Source organism: Lissotriton vulgaris, chromosome 6 (genome assembly GCF_964263255.1).
Source record: "Lissotriton vulgaris chromosome 6, aLisVul1.2, whole genome shotgun sequence".
Taxonomy (NCBI): domain Eukaryota; kingdom Metazoa; phylum Chordata; class Amphibia; order Caudata; family Salamandridae; genus Lissotriton; species Lissotriton vulgaris.
In genome coordinates, this window is record NC_141694.1 from 1,602,419,795 (window position 1) to 1,602,443,643 (window position 23,849).

A 23,849-nucleotide genomic window follows, 5' to 3' on the forward strand; every position below is an offset into this window, starting at 1 on the left:
GCCAGTAAAGACTGCACAGAATGGGGGATATACTAGAGGGATTTTAGCACTGGTGACAGTATTATTTTTATGCAGAAGTCAATGCCGAGTGGTCACATATATGAGCAGGCCCAAATACAGGACCATTTCAGTTCTAATATGCATAATGCCCCTACTACTATACTGAGCTGCATACTAACTGGTGCAGACACTATTCAATATATAAAGAAGTACAACCAAATAGTAAACAAACAACTTTTATTAAACAGTACAAAAAAACTTGCATGTCAAAGTAGTAGTACAAATTTTAACCTAAAAAGGGCACCATGATTCCTGTATTCAGAAACAGTTTGATATTTAAAGCTTGTCCAAATTAAGTGTTCTTAACTCTTTATTCGGGATATCACTTCATTCACAAAAGAGTTATTTGAGGCTATCACTTCTGCTTTCATTTGCTTCAGTTTCTTTTTAATATCGTTCTCCGACATCTCGCCTATTGGTAGAGCTTTAATCTTGGAAAGGAAAGACTGGATAATCTTTTCGCCTTCCTAGAACACAAGAAAACATGTATATTAATCATACCGTAAACAAAAACAGTAAGTGCAAATGCTGAACTGATTCGTAGAACAATCCCCTATAACGTGTGACAGACATATGGTAGAAAATGATTGAGAGAAAGACCCTTTTTGAATGGCAATGCACAGTATTTGTGAGGTGATGATGCTGGGTATTGCACTCTGCTGGATCAAGTATATCTGATCTTACCCCTAAAACATGGAAAATTCGCAATCTCAGTCTGTTCTGTCACATATCTCCATAACTATACGGCAATTTTTGGGTGTGTTTACATACTTTTTTAACTCATTTTATGTGCCTGTTTCCTTGGCAGTTAAACACAGAACAAGTGTCCAAGAGTGCAGTGGCAGCATATAGTGCAGCCCTGATGAATCTGCCAAAACTACTGTGGCAGTGAAACATGTCGGCATTGGCAATAGGTAATGGTATGCAGGAATAGCTACCAGCCTTTTTATCCTGATAACAGACATTCATTTCCCTATGAATAAAGTTTGTGAAGGGAATTGGATGCTGTGTTTTATGCACTTTTTTATGTTGAATGTTTGTCACTAGCAGATGTTCTCTGCTGCCACTGTTTGTTACACGTTTTGGTTGTTTGTTTTGGACACTATCTTCTTTCTTTCTTTGAGAATTGAGTGACTACTGATGATGAGACAGGGGCTTGTCTGGAAATTACATACCAGTTACCCCGTTGGTGGTGTTTCCGCGAGGTGTCATTCGGTTTTCGCACATTTTTTTCTAAGTAGAACCTTGTCCAACACCGACGGTGTGGATACCTGATACTGACCTGGATGTGTCAGACAGCGTGTTGTTCTGTGTATCTGTCAAGGAAGATTGGCCTTTTTTAATCTGAGTTTGGAAACTTTTTGGGCGAAGTGCAGTGAATTCTTCCCCTCAAAAACTGTGGGGGTGTATAATAGTTATCAGTACATTTGGACTGGTCTATTAGTGTAGTAACTGACAAGTGTTTGCCCTGTGTTCAGAGTTTTTGTTGTTGGAGAAAAAGAGAAGCCTTATTGTGAAATGCCATGTGAGCCAAGCAGAGAGACTTGCAAATTGTTCTCTTGTCTACTGGGAGCCAATGCAATGTAGCCAGTGCATCCAAAGAAGATGAATGATAAGCCCTGTCCAAAGCTTTGCGGGTGCATTTTTAATGTGCATAGTCAAGAGCGTCCAAATACAGTGAGTTGCAATAGCCCAGTCTGCTCACAATTGTTGACTGAAAAATACATCTTATTCTCACAGAAATGTCGAACTTCAGGGCTCCTTCAATGTGACTGTACATTGAAGGAACTCCAGCTCTTCTAGTCAGCATTGTCTAAAGTCAAAGTCAAATAATTTATATAGCGCGCTACATACCCAGAGGGTCTCAAGGCGCTTGAGGAAGGGTTGGGAATTACTTGTCGAATATCCAGGTTTTAAGTTGCTTTCTGAATGCTAGGTGGTTCTGAGTGAGGCGAAGGTGAATGGGAAGTGAGTTTCAGGTTTTAGTCGCCAGGTAGGAGAAGGATCTTCCTCCCATGGTGGTTTTGTTGATGCGAGGTACAGCGGCAAGGGGCTTGGTTGGAAGAGCGTAGCTGGCGGGAGGGGGTGTAGAAGGAAAGTCGTGTGTTGAGGCATTCTGCTGTACACCTTTAGAGGCTAAGTCTGGTTGGGACACCAAAATCAATACTTGATAAACCTGCAGAATCTGAAATTGTTCAGCAATTAAAAGTTCAAATGTTCCACACCGTACTCTCTTGGCAAGGTTCGGATGGTTGGTGGCGGGGAGGAGACTCTGTTCCATGTTGTACCTTCGGCCTGGGTTTTGTTTTCAATTACTCCAAATTGGTTAAATATCTAGCTTGCTTTGCGTTTTTCTGAACATTGTATTCAAGCTGTCCTGTATTATTTCTCACATCTGCTCTATAAACAGAATATTGCTAAAGGGAGTATGAAGTAAGCTAGCTATGAGGTCAGCATACCACAAGATAAGACTTAATTTCAAATCAGCAGGTAAATAACTACTTTTAAAACAACTGAGGGCATTTTTCAAGTTAGAAGACTTAGATTCCTAACAGCCACTGCAGTCTATATTTTCTAAAAGTGGATGATACTGTACACCTTTAGAGGCTAAGTCTGGTTGGGACACCAAAAACAATACTTGATAAACCTGCAGAATCTGAAATTGTTCAGCAATTAAAAGTTCAAAAGTTCCACACCGTACTCTCTTGGCAAGGTTCGGATGGTTGGTGGCGGGGAGGAGACTCTGTCCCATGTTGTACCTTCGGCCTGGGTTTTGTTTTCAATTACTCCAAATTGGTTAAATATCTAGCTTGCTTTGCGTTTTTCTGAACATTGTATTCAAGCTGTCCTGTATTAATTCTCACATCTGCTCTATAAACAGAATATTGCTAAAGGGAGTATGAAGTAAGCTAACTATGAGGTCAGCATACCACAAGAGAAGACTTAATTTCAAATCAGCAGGTAAATAACTACTTTTAAAACAACTGAGGGCATTTTTCAAGTTAGAAGACTTAGATTCCTAACAGCCACTGCAGTCTATATTTTCTAAAAGTGGATGATAAGCATTTTAATGGGCAAAAGATATACAATATAATCATAGGGCCATTTTGATTTGTAGGGAAACCACAACAAATTGTATATTGCGAACCTGACTGTGGATACATTGGGAGTCACTATATAGTTATTATATCCCTGCAAAGTTACATACAAGGTCCATAAGGCCCAATACTGCCATCTGGCGATTCGGGTGACATAAATCATAAGGCCGAAGGGCACTGATTGGAAAGAAAAGGTTTAGCTTTTGTGCATCTTTTATGACTAAACTGCTAATAAAACAATGGACAAAGGGCCAGTGGATTTATATGATTCTGTGGCTGCTGCATTTTTTAAGTAATAATGCATTCCTTACATTTGTCACAATTTGAAACATAACATGCTAATTTCAACATAAATGTTGTTTGCAGGTCACATGGATCAAAATAATCAAACACCACCATTATGGAACGACATTTCGCGCCAATCCGTCGCACAGCATCACAATGCCTACTGGCACATTATCCATCACGTATACCATTTTTTATTCCAATTAGTCATCCTTCTTCCAATACTGGTTTTTCCACATATTAGCATATTCCTCACTTGGACTGATCTTGCCATTTATCCAGGTTTCTAATGTTCCCCACCATGTCCATCCAGACCTTTCAGTGAAAACACGAATGAAGCATTCTTCGTTCAGGACAGTGTTTATTAAAGTATTTCAGCCGTCGAAGAGACGGGAGGTGTTTTGTAAAAGTTCAGCGGAGTGACCCCTGAAGAAGTGCAACTATGCACGAAATGCATTGGGTTTTTAAACAAATAAACACTGTCCTGAACGAAGAATGCTTCATTCGTGTTTTCACTGAAAGGTCTGGATGGACATGGTGGGAACATTAGAAACCTGGATAAATGGCAAGATCAGTCCAAGTGAGGAATATGCTAATATGTGGAAAAACCAGTATTGGAAGAAGGATGACTAATTGGAATAAAAAATGGTATACGTGATGGATAATGTGCCAGTAGGCATTGTGATGCTGTGCGACGGATTGGCGCGAAATGTCGTTCCATAATGGTGTTGTGTTCACAAAGTGCATTTGGAAATTGAACTTAAGAAGTCTGCACACTTAAATAACAGAAAAAGAGATAATGCTGGTCTAAAAATGATGATAATGTTTAGTATGGGTCTGCAACCCGTCTTTACCTATGTCAAAATAATCAAAAACACAAACGGTGATCAGAGGAATGTTGGCAAATTAGTCTAATCACTGGCAACTCCTCGGTGTAGCACTCTAACCCTTGTTTGCTGTGCTACAGGATCCTAGATATATGGATAAAAATATGTGAAGTATTTATTCAGACAATAAAGCATATGATGAACGTCTAGGTCAGCAGCAACAGTAGCACTCTTACAAGACCTAATAAAGCTGAAACTAGTCTGACTTGTGGTCTCTTCATGAGGGGGCTTCATCTGGCAGTCTGGGATGGATTGTTCCCATGAGGAGCTGGGTCAGTACTCATCATTTGCCTAAATTTGCAGAGTGGGTGAAAAAAGATGGGATGGAATGCTGCGCCAAGCGTTTGCCACTGGTTAGACTGTTTGCAAGCATTCCTCCTATCTCCTTTTATGTATATTATCAAAATAATATTGACATAGAATGCACTGCATAAACTGCCTTATATTACAGCATAATTTAGATAACCTAGCTATAATAAATCACCTCTATTGTATGATTAATCCCATTTTTATTAACTGCCCCTGTTGGTTTTTGGACTCTGGCACCCTGCTAACCAGGTCCCAGTGCATGTGCTCTGTCCTCTAAAAACTTTTTTAACTGGTTAAAAACCCTAATTGGCACCTTTAACTGACCTATAAATCCCTAGGATATGGTACCCAATGTACCCAGAGCCTGTAAGTTTAATGTCACTAGTGGACTGCAGCACCTACAGTGCTACCACTAGAGTGTCAATTGAAAGCATGTCTCCAGGCCTGCCCCTCCAGCCTGCGTGCGCAGTCTTAAAAGTGCAAATTCTACCTGCCAAATGAACCTTTTGCCTGTTATAAATCACACCTAAACTAGGCCCTAAATCCAATAAAGCAGAGGCATGGTACTGTAAAAGTAGGACGTGTTTACGTATGCTGTAAATGTCCTGGCAGTGGAAAATCTCCAAAGTCGATTTTCACTGTGGCAAGGCTGTCTTGCCCATAGAAAGGCACTGGGTTACATTATAACTGTATAATGCAAAACTTCAGTTTAGGAATAGCTAGAGCCATGACTAAAGGACTCCAATTAATAGGAATTTAAAATCCAATCTAGTGGTTAAGGGGATTAAAAACATTTTTTTTTAAATGCCACTTTGAGAATGTTGGCATTTACCCGACTAAAGCCTCCAGTAGACTCTTCAGAGTTAATCCCCAACTGTCACCTGGCAGCCTCCCGGACCCTGGAAAGAGGTGTGATCAGGTCCCAGGAAAGGGAACAAAAGAGCCTTGGCTGAGAGGAGGTGTAACTTGCTCCTGACAAGATGGCATTGGGTTTGTGCCCACCAATTGTACAAGCTTCAAAGGGGCATCCCTCTTATAGTCAGATGTAACTCACACCTAGGCCTGCGCCTGCCATTCTCCAAGTAGAGAGAGTGACATCAATCCCAGCTGAGAGAAAACCGGCTTTAGAACTGGTTTACAAAGGAGGTTTCTTATTTCCAAAGACACATTCCAGGGGTGTACCCAGATCTCTTCCCAGGGGAAGAAAGGTCCTGCCAGGTTGGATTATGGCAGAACAGTGCACTGTGGGACTGCTTAGAGCCAAACCCACAGGAAGTGATATCAAAGTGGGATAGGTAGCCCCTGGGAACGTTTTCTCTATTGGTCAGGGAGTTTCCCCAACCACAAGCTGGGGCCAGGCATGCCAGTGGCACTCATGAGTACCTTCTTCACCTCAGCCTATCCCTGCCATTAAACCTGTGGTGAGAAAAACCCAAGGACTTGAGCTGTTCCCCACTTGTTACCAGGACAGAAGGGTGGACTCCAATGGGTAGCTGGCTAGATTCCTGTTCAGATCTATGAACGACCAACCTGTAAGAAGCCCAATTCTCTGCTGAGCCCATATGACCAGTTCTAACTGGATTTACACTGGACCCTGCTAGTGGTTTCTGGGAGACGGAGTCCTTACCCCTCAAGTGATGCCCAAAAGGTCCTGGATCCATGGATGGTGTTCGAATGTACGGTCACAAACGTAAGAATGGGGACTTTAAAACATTATTTTAACTTTTCACAAAAAGAACCAGAGGCTGCCACCAGGCCACCACCAAGGCACAGCCGCCGATGTCGAACTGTCGTTCAAATTCAAATTGCTAATTTGTCCTCCTGAAATGATCAGGACTTCCAGAAAATGTTCTAAGTCTGAAGAGGAATTCACCAGGAGGAGCAAAACCCCTACAACACCTTCCTGGGCCCGACTTCGGACTTCGTCCTCTTAGAATTTTTGTATTTATTTGTTCAATAAAGGTTTCTCTAGGTTTATAAACTGGAGTGGGGATTTTTCTGTATTGTTTTAAACTTTTCATCTGTTTTGATACAAGTTATACATTTCTGCTAAATTATGACAGTCTGCTTTGTGCTACAACTACCAAGGGTTGAGCTAATGTTTAAATTACTGAGACCAACATGGACCTAGAAAGGAATAGTGTCATTATTACTAGACGAGAGCTACCACCCACTTCAAGTAATAACCCACTTTCTCACACTTGCAGCCTGATTTGGTCCTTCAATGCTGCATAATCCTAGTGGCCCTGATAATAAGAAAGATCTTTATAGTGGTCTGGTGGCTGTCACTGCTGTCATTCTGTAGGGGAAACCCATATTTTACATGGAACAATGAAATGTTATCCCTACTTCAGGGTTCTGGGAAATTTTCCGAAACAGAGTTCAGTTCACATTACAAGACAAAGTATATCACAAAAAGCAATAGCTCCAAAGCAATGATACGAGACAGGAAGAATAAACAGCCTTATAAAAACGGATCTACACATCCCTGTATCTTGCGAGATGGATGGGAATATAACCACGCCGGACACGTTAAATTAACGCAAGTGCACAATGAAAGAACAAACTTCCCATTTACACTTTGAACTAATTAAAGGGAAAGGAGAAAATGTAGGACATATATAGTAGGCATGTTTAAATCAGATAAAAGCAATGCTAAGCCTACAAAGAAAGGAAAAGTGCAGAATATTGCAGCCCTTCCACATCCAAACACAAATCCAAACATAACCCAATGGATTTCTCCTAGGTTTCTGTGTATGCAAGATCATCAATAATTAAAGAGAGACAATGGGTGTTGGGTTGACTGAAGGAAGGGCACTATAAGTATAAGTAAATTGTTCTGAATCCTTCATCATGGGCCCCTTTCTTGCAGGTGTGTGTGGACATTAAAGAGAAGGTTGTAGGCAGTCAATTGGGGGACTTCAGAGGTTTTTCCACAGACGTTCAGTTCAGCCAGAAAGGGGATTTGTTCTGGAGCTGGTGTTCAATATACTGTGTTTGCCAAAGGTGTGGATCATAATCCAGGTGGATGGTTCACAGATTGAATAAAGCAGAATATACCCCGGAAAGCCACCAACGCTGCAATATTGCATGTGGGATGGAGCCACTTGAATCCATTGCACTTCAGAACACAGATGATTGATTATTCATTAAACAATATAGTTTTTAGACACCCTTTTTGCCTCGTTTTGTGTTATCGCTAAACAGTTTCTCTGAGCCCCCAGAAGGCGTGGAATTATTAAGATAGACTCTGAAGGCTAAACTAAGGTCCAAATTCTTTCAGTTCAACGGGGGCTAGAAACGAATCTGGTAAACACAATTCCATGAAGCACACAAAGAACTGATGCTACCTTTTGTTAAATAATAAATAACTCACAAATATTATTTTCATTTTATGGAAAAACACAGGGCTCGTCAAAATAAAGGCAATGTAACTCCTATCATTCTTCATTGTTTCACAAGAAGGAGTGTGATATGTATTGTCATCAAGCGTTTGGAACTTGGCTGTGGATAAGACGGACACAGTTTTGTAAGGTTGTAAGACTGTGCGTTTAGGCAACACAAGCTCACAACTATGGGGACTGTGTCTGCTCATACCATCAGAATATGTTGACCTAGTTCCTGGCTAGTTGACAGTGCACCATCTCGACTCCTAAACCTTACAGGGTACCTGATTGTTTCTGAAACCTCAGACCATGACAACCCTAACTTCCCCAAGGAAAATACGGAAACAGATCTACCCTTTCGTTGTTAACTCAGACATGCCCGCAAGGAGACACAAGAAATAGACAAATCAGCAATTCAAAGTATTTAGTGAAACAACTGGATTCTAGAGTAGAATATGTGAGCTGCAATGATAAGTAGAAGAAAACAAAGCATAGTGACGCGCAAGTTACTACTTGTGTAACAATATATCTGTAAGAGACATTAGTTAGTGATAGATTCCTTACCTTAGAATATCCCCAGGCATCAGACTGGATCCGGAAACTTTTGCGTAGCAATACCCCTGCGCGTCGGTAGGTCTTGTCCGCGGCTCCGCGTCCGTCGTCAGCGCCGGAAAGACATCGCCGGAGTACTTGGACGCCGCCCTCGCGCGCTGTTGTCAGTTCTTATACACAGCTTTTCCGCGCCAGATACGCAGAGCCATGATAGAACCAACACTGGTGCCATGAAACTAGGGCCCTGAAAGGGGATGACCTTAACCCTAGATATCGGTTCGCAGAACGGGGAGGGTGGGTGGGACGGTAAGGAATCTATCACTAAATCATGTCTCTTACAGATATATCATTACACAAGTAGTAACTTGTGCATCTGAAAGAAACACGTTAGTGATAGATTCCTTACCTTAGAATAGATACCCCAGCAATACCAACCCCGGTGGTGGGTCTGCAAACCAATAATCACACCAGAAAGTCCTGGAGGACGGACCGGCCAAAGAAGCCATTCCTCCGGACTCGGCTGTCCAGGCAGTAGTGTCTTGTGAACATGTGCAGCGAGGCCCGCATAGCTGCCTGACAAATGTCCTGCAAGGGGACTCCTCGGCCCAGGGCAGTAGTAGTCGCCGTGGCCCGAGTGGGCACTCAGCCCAACAGGAAGTTCCTTTTTAGCCAAAGAGTAACACGCCAGGATGCACAACACGATCCACTGGGAGATGGTCCACTTGTGCACCGCCCGTCCTTTCTTAGCGCCCACGTAACCAACAAAGAGTTGGTCATCCACCCGGAACTGGCATGTGCGATCCAGCTAGTAAGAGAGAGCACGTTTTGGGTCTCGACGGTGGAGCCTCTCTTCCTCTTTCGAGGGATGCGGAGGCGGAAAGAAGGTGGGCAACTGATGGACTGCCCGATATGGAAGGCTGTGACTACCTTGGGCAGGAAAGAGGGTTTTGTCTGCAACACAACCTTGTCTGGATGGACAGAAGGAAAAGAGCCTGGAGCTCACTCACTCTCCTGGCAGAGGTGATGGCAACCAGGAAAGCAGTCTTAAGCGTAAGAAGATGGAGAGGACAGTTATGAAGCGGCTCAAAGGGAGCGCACATTAGGTAAGTTAGAACCAGGTTCAAGTCCTACTGGGGCATCACGAAAGGAACAGGAGGGAACATATGAGTGATGCCCTTTAAGAATCTGTTAGCAATCGGGGACTTGCACAAAGAAGGCTGATCAGGAAGCCTTAAGAAGGCGGAAAGGGCAGAAAGGTAGCCCTTGATAGTGCCCAGAGCAGAGCCCTGCTGGGCAAGAGAAAGACAGAAGAGGAGAACCTCAGAAAGAGGGGCATTGAGAGGATCCACAGCCTTTGCTGAGCACCATGCCACAAATCTGTTCCACCTGCAGGCGTATACCAATTTTGTGGAGGGACGAATAGCTGCCAGAATCACAGTACAGACTTCAGGAGGCAAGTCAAATGGCCTCAACCGTCGCAGCTCAAACTCCAAGCATGGAGGTGGAGACTGGACAGGCTCGGGTGGAGGACCGTTCCCTGCTGCTGCGACAGAAGGTCCTCCTGAAGAGGCAGACGAATCGGGGGATCGACTGACATACTGAGTAGCTCAGGATACCAGTACCTTCGCGCCCAGTCCGGAGCCACAAGGATGACTTGGGCCCGGTCGCGCTTGATTTTCTTCAGCACTCTGGGCAGAAGTGGTATAGGCGGAAAGGCGTACAACAGACCGCAACTCCACTCGCGACGAAAAGCATCCCAGAGCGAGTGCCGCCTTGGACATTCCAACGTGCAGAACTGATGATATTGCACGTTTCCTTCGGTGGCGAATAGATCTAACCAAGACTCTCTCCACTGCAGAAAGAGGCCTTGCGCAACGTCCGAGTTCAGACGCCGTTCGTGATCCATCATGCACCTTCGGCTGAGCTTGTCCGCCCTGGCTTTCAGAGAACCTGCCAGGTGTTGAACCACCAGGGTCACCCCCTGATGTTCCAGCCAGTGCCAGAGGAGCAGAGCCTCCTAGCGGAGGGTCCACGACCCCACCCCGCCCTGTTTGTTGCAGTACCACATGGCGGTGGTGTTGTCCGTGAACACCTGCACTACACTCCCCGGACAGAGCTAAACGAATCGCCCGCAGCTCCAGAAGGTTGATATGGAGCCGGGACTCCGCCAGAGACCAGAGGCCTCTGATCTCCGTCTCTCCCATGTGGCCTCCCCAGCCCTGGAGGGACGCGTCCGTCACAACTACGTGCTCCGATTGGGGAAGGGAGAGGGATCTGCCGCTGACCCAATCGCGGTCCATTAGCCACCGCTGCAGCTGTCTTGCAGTGCCTCAGAGATCATGACATGGTTGGACAGGTTGCCCTGATGCTGGGCCCACTGAAACTTCAGGTCCCACTGCAGAGCCCGCTTCCGCCACCTGGCGTGATGCACCAGAAGGATGCAGGAGGCCATCAGCCCCAGAAGCCGCAGCATCAACCTGACCGAGACCCGGGATTAAGGTTGAAAGATTGGAATCAGAGTCTGAATATCCTGGACCAGCTGTTCGGGAGGATAAACCCGAAACTGCGCTGAGTCGAGGACCGCTCCGATGAAGAGGAGCTTCTGAGAGGGACACAGGTGTGACTTCGGCACGTTGATGGATAACCCCAGCTGGTGCAGGAGGTCCGCCGTTGTCTGGAGGTGGCTGACGACTGACTGGGGCGAGCCCGCTTTCAACAATCAGTCGTCGAGGTAGGGGAAGACTGAAACCCCTAACCTGCGCAGATGAGCTGCGACCACCGCCATCACTTTCGTGAACACCTGTGAGGCCCTGGTAAGGCCGAAGGGGAGCACGGTAAACTGAAAGTGCTCGTGGCCTACCGTGAACCGCAGGTAGCGCCGGTGGACCGGCAGGACGGGGATGTGGAAATAAGCGTCCTGCAAGTCCAATGCTACCATCCAGTCTCCTGGGTCCAGAGCAGCTAAGACCTGAGCCAATGTCAGCATTTTGAACTTCTCCTTCCGGAGGAAGCCGTTGACTTTCCGTAGGTCCAAGATAGGGCGCAGGCCGCCCTTGCCCTTCTTGGGTACCAGAAAGTAGTGGGAGTAAAAACCACACACTACTTCCGGCCCAGGAACGCGCTCGATGGCCCCCTTGGCCAAGAGGGCCGTAAATTCCTCTTGCAGAAGTTGCAAATGATCCCCCAACACGCAGTGGTATTGCGGGGACATGGTTGGAGGGGTCGCCTCGAAGGGGAGGGAGACTATTTGCAGCACCCACGTTTCCGACGTGACAGTGCGCCAGTGGAAGTGGTGACGGCGAACCCTGCCCCCCACTGGCATCACATGGGCCTGAAAACACAGACTATGTTGCAGGGGAAGGTGTGGACTGGCCTCGCCGTTGTCCCCGACAGCCACCACAGCGGTTTCCACGGCCGCCACCGCGCTGTGTATTAGTCTACGGTGCGTGGCTGGCAGCACGTGTGGGAGCGCCCTTTCCTTGGCCACGAAAGGAGCGAAAGGCACCCGTTTGCTGGCGTGGGGCCGAGAGGCCCAAGGACTTGGTAGTAGCCCTGGAGTCCTTAAAACGCTCAAGCGCATGGTCTGCCTTGACGCCAAAGAGGTGAAGACCATCAAACGGCATGTCCAGAAGGGTGGCCTGGACATCAGCCGAAAAAAGTTGGCGGTCCTCAACCAGGCGTGGCGTCGAACCGCCACCGTCGTTGCCATCACTCTGCCTAGTGAGTCCGTGGTATCCAGCCCACACTGGATGGAATAGCGTGCCGGATCTTGACCCTCCGCAAGGGCTTGGGCGAGTTTAGTCTGGGCCTCCTCCGGACATTGTGGCAGCACGTCCGCGACCGTGTCCCACAGAGTGTGGGTGTAGCGGCCCAAGAGGCATGCAATATTGACTGACCGCAGTCCCAAACTCAGGGACAAGAAAACCTTCTTACCGGATTGCTCGTACCTCTTGGATTCCTGATCGGGCGGAGCCGTTGGGAATGCGGTCTGGGAAGTAGAGGCCTGGATAACCAGGCTCTCGGGGGTGAGGTGGGTGGACAAGAAGCAAGGGTCGCCCGGAGCCAGGCGGTAGCGTCTGGCTACGTTCCTATCTACAGGCTGACCTGTAGCGGGCTTGAGTGCCCAAAAGAACGTCACACAAGGCCTCATTAAACAGGAGCAGAGGCTCAGCCGAGCTTGCCTGCGGTTTAAGGACCTCAGTGAGAGGTTAGTCCTCATGGCCTCGACGGGGAGCTCTAGGCCCAATGCCTTGGCCGCCTGCATCAACAATACACCGTAGGCAGTCCCTTCCTCCGTAGCCATGGTTGGAGGGGAGACAAAACCAGTGTCTAGCGAAGTGTCCAGTCCACTGGCATCCCCAAGCTCACATGTCCAGTCCTGTTGAGACTGGCACTCCTGTGCCAGAGGGTCCACAGACTCCTCCCAATCTCCCTCGTCACCCATCACCTGAAATTCAGGTTCAAAGGATGGGGCCGGTTCGTGGAAGTAAAAGTCTCCATACGACGTCGATAGCGGCGCCCAGCGGTGCCGCTCCAGCACCGAATCAAGGGCAGGATCGGGGACGGCGTCGCCCATAGGCAGCGACATCCTAGGGGCCGGCGTTGGTGAGGTCGACTGGAGACTACCTGGATCCGGAACCGGATCCAGTGAGGGCCTGCGGCGCCGGGACCGAAGTCGCCAGCGGCGCCGGAGCCGAAGCACCCGACCCACTAGGCCCCCCAGCCGAGACCGCTGGGCCCGGCGGAGGAGGGAGAGACCTCATGGCCATGAGGTACCGCTCCATCTCCTCTGGCGTCCCATCGTGCCCAGGGACCGTAAGGTATGGGGCAGGTTGCGACGCCCGCGACTCTGTCAGAGCCGCTTGGGTGGTGTCACCCGAACCCCCGGCTGCGTAGTGCGAGCGTCGGGTGGGTCGGAAGAGCGATGACGCCTTTCCGACCTCTCATGCCTCTTACCTGAGGACCTTGATCCCAAAGACTGATGCCGACTTTTGGAACTACGAGGGCTCCGACCCCTGTGGGACCGGGACCTTGAACGGCGCAGGGCCGACTACCGTAGCCTTAAGCCGCTTGCGGGACCGCTCCCGCCTAGCCTTAGACTTCAGGGCCGGGCAGTCGGAGCAGGTTTGGTAGTCGTTGTCGAGGCCTAGACACTGAAGACACAGGCGATGGGGGGCGGTAACCGACATCAGTCGGCTGCACTTGGAGCAGGGTTTGAACACGGGCATCCCTACCGGCACGGTAGGAGTCTAACGACTCGAGAAAAAACAGCTCAAAAGATCAAAAAAGTTTAGTCAAAAAGTGGCTAAGGGGTAGAGCTTCTCGGGATCTGCGCTAGCTGCCACGGAAAGAAGAAGAATTAACGTCAGCGCGGGAGGGCGGCGTCAAAGTACTCCGACGCCTATCGACACGCAGGGGTATTGCTACGCAAAAGTTTCCGGATCCAGTCTCATGCCTGGGGATATTCTAAGGTAAGGAATCTATCACTAATGTGTCTCTTTCAGATGAGCATTATAAGAATGGGAAAAAGATGAATAATCCAACCATTATAATTGTGGTATTAATTATATAAATACATATAATTGTACTCCTACCTAGCACTACATATCTTAGAAAGCATAGGTTGGTAGCGATTCTGTCGGATATCTTAGAGTGGTGTAACTCCCCATTTACATGCATGGGTGTGTCATCTGGTAGCCAGTATCATGTGGAACAGGCTGCAATCCCTTTTGGGATAGTGATAAGATTCAGCCAGGCTAGAACTCAGGCGTCGGGCGACTGCGACAATCCATTGAAATGCTCCTATGTCTAACAAAGGCTTGGTGCAGTTTACATAATAAAACCGGACTCACTCGTGCCTAAACTCTGGTCTGGCTGTCATTGTTGGTTCTACCCACTGAGATCGGTCGCCGAACAGACAACAATCAAGGATAGCGTGCGTAGTGTACTATGCCCTTGGACAGAATGTTCTAAGGTATGATAATGTGCCTACGAAGAAATGTATTTGTAAGCAAGCAAACCTTTTCGGAGTACACTATCTTGTATAGGTGCGCATTTAAACATGGAAGCATTTGTGCACAAAGCCTATTAATCTCATGTCAAAAGACTGAAATCTACACACTGTTTACCTGGCCAGAAAAAGTTTTTTTTTCCCACGGTTTAGAACATGACCACAAACATTTAATTGAATCCACTGTACTTTCACACAATTGTAAACATATAATGCATTTGAACAAGTATAAATATTCATATTTGTACTCATGTCTTGCACTCTCATGCATCACAACCTAATTCCATTTCCCTACGTTCCCAAACTCCATCCCAGTCACTTCCCGACAGACTAAAATTGTTAAGAAATCTTTTTCACATGCATAAACAAAACCAAATGGCAACAATAAGCACTACATTTTAATGCTAAATTTCACATTTAAATACATTATATTCAGCCAAACAAGAAGCAATTCCATTGCAATGCTCGATTTAATGATTGTGTAGGTGATTGTGAACAGGTTATAATGGAGTTAATTTAGTTTATTAATGTCTTATTGTGCCAAAATATGGCTCAGAGCTCCAAGGTGACAATCACATATACTGCCACAAACAGTGCGAACAACAGACATACCAACAAATCTTAAAACATTAGCACAAAGTAGGTGTAATGATAAAATTCATCACATTATTTATACATTATTTGGAGGATAATTTCTGAAACACAAGAGGCTTGTGATAGAATGAAACCAAGCAGGAAATTGATTGCATAAAATTGCCCAGTGACAGCAAAGCACTTCATGCCCAGTTTGGTACGCCACCATTTAAGAACAAATAATCTGGGATCAGCTGGGTGAATGCAATTATCTCAAGGTTCAGCAAAGGTAAAACACTTGGAGGAAGTCATCCCATTTAAGGCCTTCAAAGTACTCTTTGCCAATCCTAATTTCCTTATAGGTATGTTTTGAGCCCTTGTGATTTTGCAGTTGAAGACCATCGGGCAGTAAGGCGCAACACAGAAATAACGATGGTCTGAACATAGAAAAGGCGAGGTCTTCAAAAAAAAGAATACCGATCGTAATAAGAAGCAAATAAACTGCCCTGAGACCAATATAATAAGGTACAACAGAAGAAGTAAACCCCATTTCGATAACCTTGGTCTTGTCTTCATAAAGATAGGGAATTTACAAAATAGTGGTTCAGGACTCAATTTCAAAATTAGTTAAATGTACATGGTGAAACTTGAGTCTATTGTACACAATTTAGAATTTCAAGCAATTTCAACATTTTGTCTAAAAAACAGACGGGTGCACTATTTCGGTGCCTTGATATTTCATTTTGGTGTATGGTAAGTGTGTGTTTTTGTCATCAGATCCGTTATACAAAGCAGATAGGACCTGGGTTTCATCAGTCAACATCTGAAAACACAGGCCAGGAGTCACCAAAATATAGGTTAGAGGAACACAGCAGGTGTTGAGAATAGAGATAGTGCTGAACTACATTTCAGGGGTTGAAATTTTGAAAAAAATAAATAAACCTTTGTTAAAAAGGATTATCCCTAATTTAAAGCCCTACGCTCCACTCTAAGACAAGTTCAAGGCACATAAGAAGCAACACAAGGGCCACTGTCAAATTCTGATGAGACATTCAAAGAAATTAGGCAGTTGTTTGTTCATAGAGCAAAATATCAAACCACAGTTTAGATATATCCTGAAAAGCTCCCTCTTTATCTCTAAGAGGTCTGAAGCCTGACAGGCAATCCATGAAAATAAAATTTGATTTAAACTATTTATGTAGCTGCTTAGAGGCAGTGATTTAATTATCTTGGATATAAATGTCATGGTAAACCCGGTCAGCCCTGGGGCAGTGCATTAAAGTGAAATATGGAGCAGCAGCTTCGAAGTGAGTGACTGCACCCGCCTGCAAGGAGATGTTTGAGGGGTCCATAGGACCCCCTGTTCCTCCCTGCCAGAGGGCACTCTGACAGTGTGTCTTCTTTTTAAGGCACATCTTGAGTGCGCCTCCTGACCATTTCTTTGCCTTTACACCTGCATCCATATTACGGTGTGGTCGCCGAGCCAAAGAGATTCTCTCATTTGCATGCGGCCACACTCCCAGACAAATGATGGAATGCCCTTCTCAGATGGCACCAGTTCACATATAGCACCAGTGCTATCAGTATTACAGAAGGGTTTGCACAAGCTTCTGCGGCCCCTTCTGTAATACCAACCCCTTCTGTAATACCAAAGTGTCCTGGGGCGCACAAAGAAGATGCATATGCCCATTGCGTCCCTGGGTCAATTTCTGTATTATGGTCCTTGGAAGAGCCCTTGGTGTTCCAGCCACTTTCTGAGGTACAAGGCCTCCTGGCACAGGGTCTGTGGCCACACTCAAAATGTTTGCTGCACTACCATGTGGGGGTGGTGTTGTCTGTGAGCATCAGCACCAGCCCTCCCTTGAAAAATGGCGGGATGACACAGTGCTGAGCGGATGGCCCGCAGCTCTGAAACACTGATATGGAGCAGCTACTACGCTGAAGAACGGAGGCCTCAGATCTCCACCTCTCTCAAGTAGTTGCCCATGCCAGAAGTGACATATCTGTTACCACTATCTGCTCTGGGTGGGAAAAGGAGAGGGGTTCGTCGTTGATCCAATCGTGGTCCAGCAATCAACTGCACAGAACTATTGCAGTCTCATTTGAAATCTGAATTTGGAGAGGACACCTAGATTTTGGGCCCAAAGATTTCAGCTTCCACAGCAGAGCCACATTTGCCACTTGGTGTGTTCCAGTAGGATGCATCAGTCCCACCAGCCTCACACTCTACTTCACTGAGATCCAGGACAGAGTCTGAAAGATCAGGATCATAGCCTGCAAGTCCTAGGATCTCTTTCCTGCCACAAAACCAGACCATGTCCAAAATGGCTCTGATGAAGGGAAGCGTCAGAGAAGGAGTCAGGTATGACTTTGACATGTTGATGGCGAACTACAAAGATGGCAGGAGGTTAGTAGTAGTCTGGAGGTGGTTAACTACGGTCTGGGTGAGCCCACCTTCAACAGCCAGTCATTAAGATTGGGAAGACTGGCACCCCAGACCTCCAAAGTTGTGCTCCCACTACCTCCATCAGTTTCTGAACACACATAGGGTGTTGGTAAGACCAAAGGGGAGAACAGCTAACTGAAAGGGCCCCGTCCCACCACAAACCTTCGGTATCATCAATGGGCCGGAAGCCTGGGTATATCGAAATAGGTGTCCTGCAGGCCAACATGACCATGCAAGTCTCCATTGTAAACAGTAGACAAGACATGGGTGAGCATTTTGAATTTCTCCTTCAGGAGGAAGGCGTTGAGAGGGCGCAGATCTAGAATAGGCCAAAGGCCTCTGTCCTTCTTGGGCACCAGAAAGTAGCAGGAAAAACTACCACATCTTACTTCTAGTGCAGGCCACTTCAACGCCCCATTTGACCAAAAGGGCTTGCACTTCCTGCAAAAAAATAGAGAGATGGACGAAAGGAAGGGTAAAGCATAATGTTGGAGGACAATCTGCAGGATCCACTTGCCCTACGTGATTGCTTTCCAACCAGAGCAGAATTAGTGGAATCTACCTCCTACCAGGTGGAATAGACCCTGAAAGGGTACACACACAAGAGGATTGGTAGGTGGGGCTGTGGGTGTGGACTGAACTACACACTGACCTTGGCAGCGGTTGGCACCTCGGCCTCTCCCGATAAACTGCTGGATTACCTGCTGATGCAACACAGGTTTGCAGTAAGTGCCAAAGCCACAAAAGGAACGTGGAATTGTTGTGGCTGGACAGAGTAGCCCAGAGAACTTGCAGCAGCCCTACTCTCCTTAAAGCATTCAAGACAGAGTCAGCCTTGTCTCCAAACAGGCAAGTCCCATCGAACGACATGTCGATCAGGGAGCACAGGGCGTTGCCTGAGAATTTACACCATGGCAGCTACACCACGCCCAATGTAGTCAGTGGTGTTCAAGCCATGGCAAATTGTCAACTTGACTGCATCAAGACTATATTGGATGGCCTGAGAAAGGACCGGCCAAAGGTGTGCTAGTACACCAGGGAGGGCTTTTTGCCACTAAGTCCCAGAGGGCATGAGTGTAACAGCTCAAAAACAGGAGGCCTTAACTGATCGCAGGGTCCAACTGGCTGAGAAGAGGCATTACAGAAAGTCTCCACTCGCTTTGACTCCCTGTCAAGTAGAGGTAGGGAAATTGTTGGGGCTGGTCCATCTGGTGGAAGCTTGCATCACAAGGCTCTCTGTGGAAGGGTTTTGTGACAAAAAGGCCAGGTCGCCTGGGGCAGGGAGATGGCATGGCAAGCTTTGACTGTGGGGCCAGTACACGGCTTGGCCCAACCCCTTAGGAGACTATCAGTCAGGGCCTCATTGAAAGGGAGGAGGGGCCCAGAAGTAGTCTGGCCCAGTTGCCGAACCTCACTCAGCAAATTAGTTTTCACTTCCATGAGGGGAGAGTCTGGAAATCCAGCACGTCCGCTGCCCTATACAAAACCATAACGTAGGAGGTCGATTGTTCCATTGCAGGGGGAGAGAAAATGAGTCTCCGGGGAGGTTTCTAGCCCGACAGCCTACTGCAAGACCTTATACCAATCGACTTCAACATAGGGCTCAGTGAACCCAGACACAACCTTGTTCTCCTTACATGCGAACGTGTGATGCCCATAATAGAAGGCCCATAAAGACCTGTGAGACCTCAGGTGACGCTTGAATGGACTGAAATGGACTGGATTGTTATAAAGTTCACACCTTGTTTAATTAGTAAATGTGCTCCCATATATGCCAATTACATGCAAATGAAATACAGTGACTGACAATGACAATGCACCATACTCCGATGCTGACAACCTGTGTTACTAGAAATGCTTAATTATGAATGTTGCTTGTTAACAGGCATAGGTGATACGACTTTAGGAATGTACATGTTCTCTCAGTTTACGAAAACAGAATACAAAAAAAGACAGAGCTTGGTAAACTCATCACTCTGGTCATAGTCATGGTCAGAAATAGCGCTGAAAAGCCAGTGCAATGAATTTTGCCTGTCATGTAGAAGTTCAAGGGCAAGGGATGGCACCTCATGTGGATTTTGGCATAGCGCCTGTCAAAGTCAGACAGGTGTCGATGAGAACAATCAGAGATACCTCCTTGGGAGGAGAAGTGGGCTTCAGCCTAGTAGTAACCGGGCCTGACGTGGGTGTGTGCGGAGTGGGAGGCATCTGAACTGGAACTGAGTATGGAAGTGGTTCGAACAGTCCAGCTGACGCCAAAGGTGAGCCTGTTGGTGGTAGTCAAGGTGATGGCCTCTTTGCTCAGTGAGGCCTGTTGATGCACCAGAGGGAATCAGTAGAGGTACGAAAAGCCAAAACATAGCTGCTATATAGACCCTGCATTCCACTTCTGGAGTGGAACATCAGTGAGGAGCCACACAGCACCCCCTTGCTGCACACAGTGGCACTATGGAAAAGTTTACGCATCCAGTCTGACATCTGGGGAATTTTGAAAAGGTGAGAAATCTGCGGCTAGAAGTCTCTATCGAAACATTCTTCATATTTTTGCTGATCACTTTACTTTAAGATATTTCAAACAATATTACCAACCTTAATAGGCATTCTGCGCAGTACCTAAGACTTTAGCACATTTACTGCAGAAAGCGTGAATGCCTAATTACCTGAAAAATGTCAAATGAAATGATTTTAACTGAAATTTGTTATCCTAATTTTGCCTCTATCAATACCTTTGTTCCTTCAGACCTGGTGTGTAAACTTCTACAAAGTCTAGATGTTAAACAACAGAAACCCCTTGCTTGTGGTTATACGAAACTTGTCCTTTTGAAACCAAGCTGTGAAACCAGTGAGTCACAGCTGCCTGTTATCTGAATAGAGAATGAAAGCGGATTCATTAGGTCGAGCCTGGTGATCTGTTGTATATACGTTGTGGGGTCCAACTTCTCCCACTACTTTGGATTGTCTTTTGTCAGTGTCATTCAATAATCATAGCATGCAAATGGCTGGTGCATGTCCCACCTTTTCTCACAAGTTAACTCCCACGGAGTATTACTACGGAAGCGAGCAGTGATAGGCAGGGCTTGTTCTCTTTGATTAATTTACATTTCGCTTCTCACGCCCCTCCCGCAACACTGTTTGACCATCCCTCTGAGAACGCAGCTTTTTTTTGTTCAATTTACATTAGTAGAATAATTTTTTTGTCTAATTTAAATTTGTAGAATAGAACATGGGCATGGGGGGGATGGCGGATTAAATGATTTGCCCAGATTCACAGGATGTTGAGCCGAGGCTCGAACACGGATCCCCAGCTCCCGAGTCAGCAGATCCAGCCGTAAGGCCATATCCTCATCCTACCCTCTAGCAAAAAAAAGTTTTCCATCAAGTCAATACACAATACGTACCTGTCACAATCAGAAGCTGCACAGTGGAAAAGATACTGAAGGCAGAAAGTACTGACTGGTGGGTTCTTTTAGGATTTGGCCAAGGGGAACTGTGCCATCAACCACCTTAGCCTACGCTCATCCACCATTAAATTTTAACTGTTGAACTCTGGCTGATTGGCCTCAAACTGGTTCCCCCGCGTCATAGTAACATGCCCTTGCACTCTGGACTATATACGTTACAAAACAAGAGAGGCTCAACTTTTAAGTAAATACCAACAAAAAACAAACACAAAGAGCCAGTTCTTATGATGCAAATGGAATTTTCTCTCCAGCTGTTCTACTATCCCACTTGCATTTTCTGTCAGGTAGTATTTCAATTTAGTGTTTTTCGCATCACATATCGCTGCCATTTGATGTCATCTGCCATTCCGCATTAGGAATAAATGTGTTGTTAATGTAGCTGTTAAAAAATCCCCAAAACACTATGCACTCTAGCCTGTTTTAACGTGAAGTCACCCAGGTATAATACTGGGTGGGCTAATGATGCAAAAGAATCTCTGCGTGATTATATGATATAACTGGTGGGAACTATTAAAAAATTCATTTAAAGTGTTTTCATGCAGTTCGATTCCACCTAAAAAGAATCGGAGGCTTGGCTACACTAAGAGCAGCCCCTTGTTCACCCGACTTGTTAAGGTTTCCATTACTTTATTTTCTTTGGTCCTTCTTTCGTTTTCAGAGCCTATTTTGAAGAGGCAGTGGTATTCATTTTCCTGCTGGTTTGATATGCTTCTGCACTTTTTTCCATGGTATCTATCTATGCCTGGTGTCACTAGTATTGTGATCTGTGGGGTTCGTTGGAGGCAGCTGACCCTGTCGGGCTTCGTAAGCATCCTGCAAGATGGGGGCCACCATGTTCTTCGGTTAAACTTTCATTGCCTTCGGACCTGCATTCTTCCTTATCATGCGGACTGTTGCAAGGGATCCGCTCAGGGTCATTATTCTGGTGGCAGGCTCAGTGGCGTTCTCGGGAGGTTCGTTGCTTTTTATATGTTGGGCCCTCAGACAGTGTGGGTTTCGAGGTTGTCGTCTTAGGAAGGTGGAGAAAACATATCAGGGTGTAGGTGTACCACTACAGCTTGTAGCGATTTAATGTTGCAGATACAATGGATTGTTTTAACGGTATCTGTGTGTTAGTGTCATAAGTGGGAATGTGATATCCGGAGGAATGGGTTGAAGTGAACGTGGATTTTAGCTGTGTGCCTTGTAATCTGGATGTCCTAATGTGGCTGGTACTTTTTAATTTCTTATGGCTTGTTAAGTTTTGTAAGGCTGAAGTGAGGCTATGCAGTGTGCTGTGGTTTGTTGTGTTGAGGAAATCAGGTAGTATGTTCTGTATGTATTGTGGTGTGTTCTGATCTGGTGTATGGTCTGGTACGAGTTGCAGATCATGGGGAGTGCCAGGGTGTCTGCTTTAAATAAAGGACGTGGGTTAAGGTGATTACATTAATGTGGTCGTTAATTACTGCAGACAGCACCACATTGGGATGCTGTTAGCTTTAAACCAAACATATTTGCCATTTGTACATGTGTGAGGGCAGATGAATCCACAGCACTTTGGGGGAAGTTTGAGCTAATCAGAATTTTTGATTTATTTTCAGTGTTATGTAGTGCGAACTCGACCCAAAGGTATTGGAGCACTGTAAATCAGCAACAGTTACCTTACACATGATCACATTCGTTTTTTGGTAGGCACAGGGAGAAGAAGTGATTTGCCCAAAATCATAGGATGTATTTCTCTCTCTTCACTCTACCACACAATTATCTGTCCAACTTTAACAACCTACCTCTAAACGCTCTCTCTCTCTAACTCTACTCTTCTATAACTCTATTTCACTCAATAACTCATTCTCTCTTTTCACTCTACCCCTCACTTACATACGCAAATAACTATCTCTATATATACCATCTCTCTCTCGCTATCACTTTCGCACTCTCACACAAGTAGGAAACATTTCCGTTACAAAGCCAATAGTTCTAACTCTAAACAAACATGTGACACCTATTGCATTGCAAATGCTTGTTTTCTTTTGAAGTAAGTCTAGTAAGAGGTAGCACAATTTATAACAGCAATTACTTAATTGACCAAGCACAAAGACAAGCCAGCTTTTTTGGCATAACTCAATAGAGACACGCAAGCTACCAAGCTAGAATTTTCTTTCTGTACTAAGAGTTTTCAGATTTCACGGTGCCCACGGTTAAAATGCTGTCCCTACCATGTTGTCTTAATAGAGTTGTTTTAGGCCAGCTGTTTTAGAGCTGTAGGCACGCTGAGAGTTGTTTTAGGCCAGCTGTTTTAGAGCTGTAGGACGCTGAGCTGTGAAGAAACTGAAGCAATGGTATCTACAGGTTAGGAGGACGGTGTGGGAGAGGGAGGGCTGAATTGGGTGCACAAGGAAAGTAATCTCACTACCAAAGATAATGTTCCTTAAGAGAGATGGACAAGCTGGTGCCACATGAATTAATATGCAGAACAGTGGAACAAACTTACAGAAGGCATGTATGACCAATAAAATGGAAAGAGCATGTATGGTCCCAATGAAAGACTGAGAAATCGTTTAGGATGTAGGACCCAGCAGATGACAAGGGGCAAAAGGAAGAGTATGAATGATCAGAATAGGGGAACGTATGGAGCAGGGGTCCAAGGCTGAACAATGCCTGTTAGGAGTTGGTTCAGACAGTAAGGAATGCCCTGGAGCTGTGGCCGTCCAGGAATGCTAAGTCACTGCAGTGGATTCAACCCTGACTATTGGTTGTCGAGGCCACATGTGCTAGGAAGTGTGCATGCAGGAGCCGGTTAGGT

The 23,849-nt window shown here is 46.0% G+C and overlaps 1 protein-coding gene across 1 annotated transcript in view; it reads right to left on the minus strand.

Moving 5' to 3' along the window:
* Positions 1-220: 220 nt before the first annotated feature.
* MSH2 (mutS homolog 2) overlaps positions 221-23,849 on the minus strand; it is a 755,480-nt gene continuing 731,851 nt past the window's right edge. The window contains exon 16 of the mRNA XM_086927770.1: positions 221-527. Coding sequence (XP_086783896.1) covers positions 363-527 — 165 coding nt within the window. The 3' untranslated portion in view covers positions 221-362. The remainder of the gene's footprint in view (positions 528-23,849) is intronic.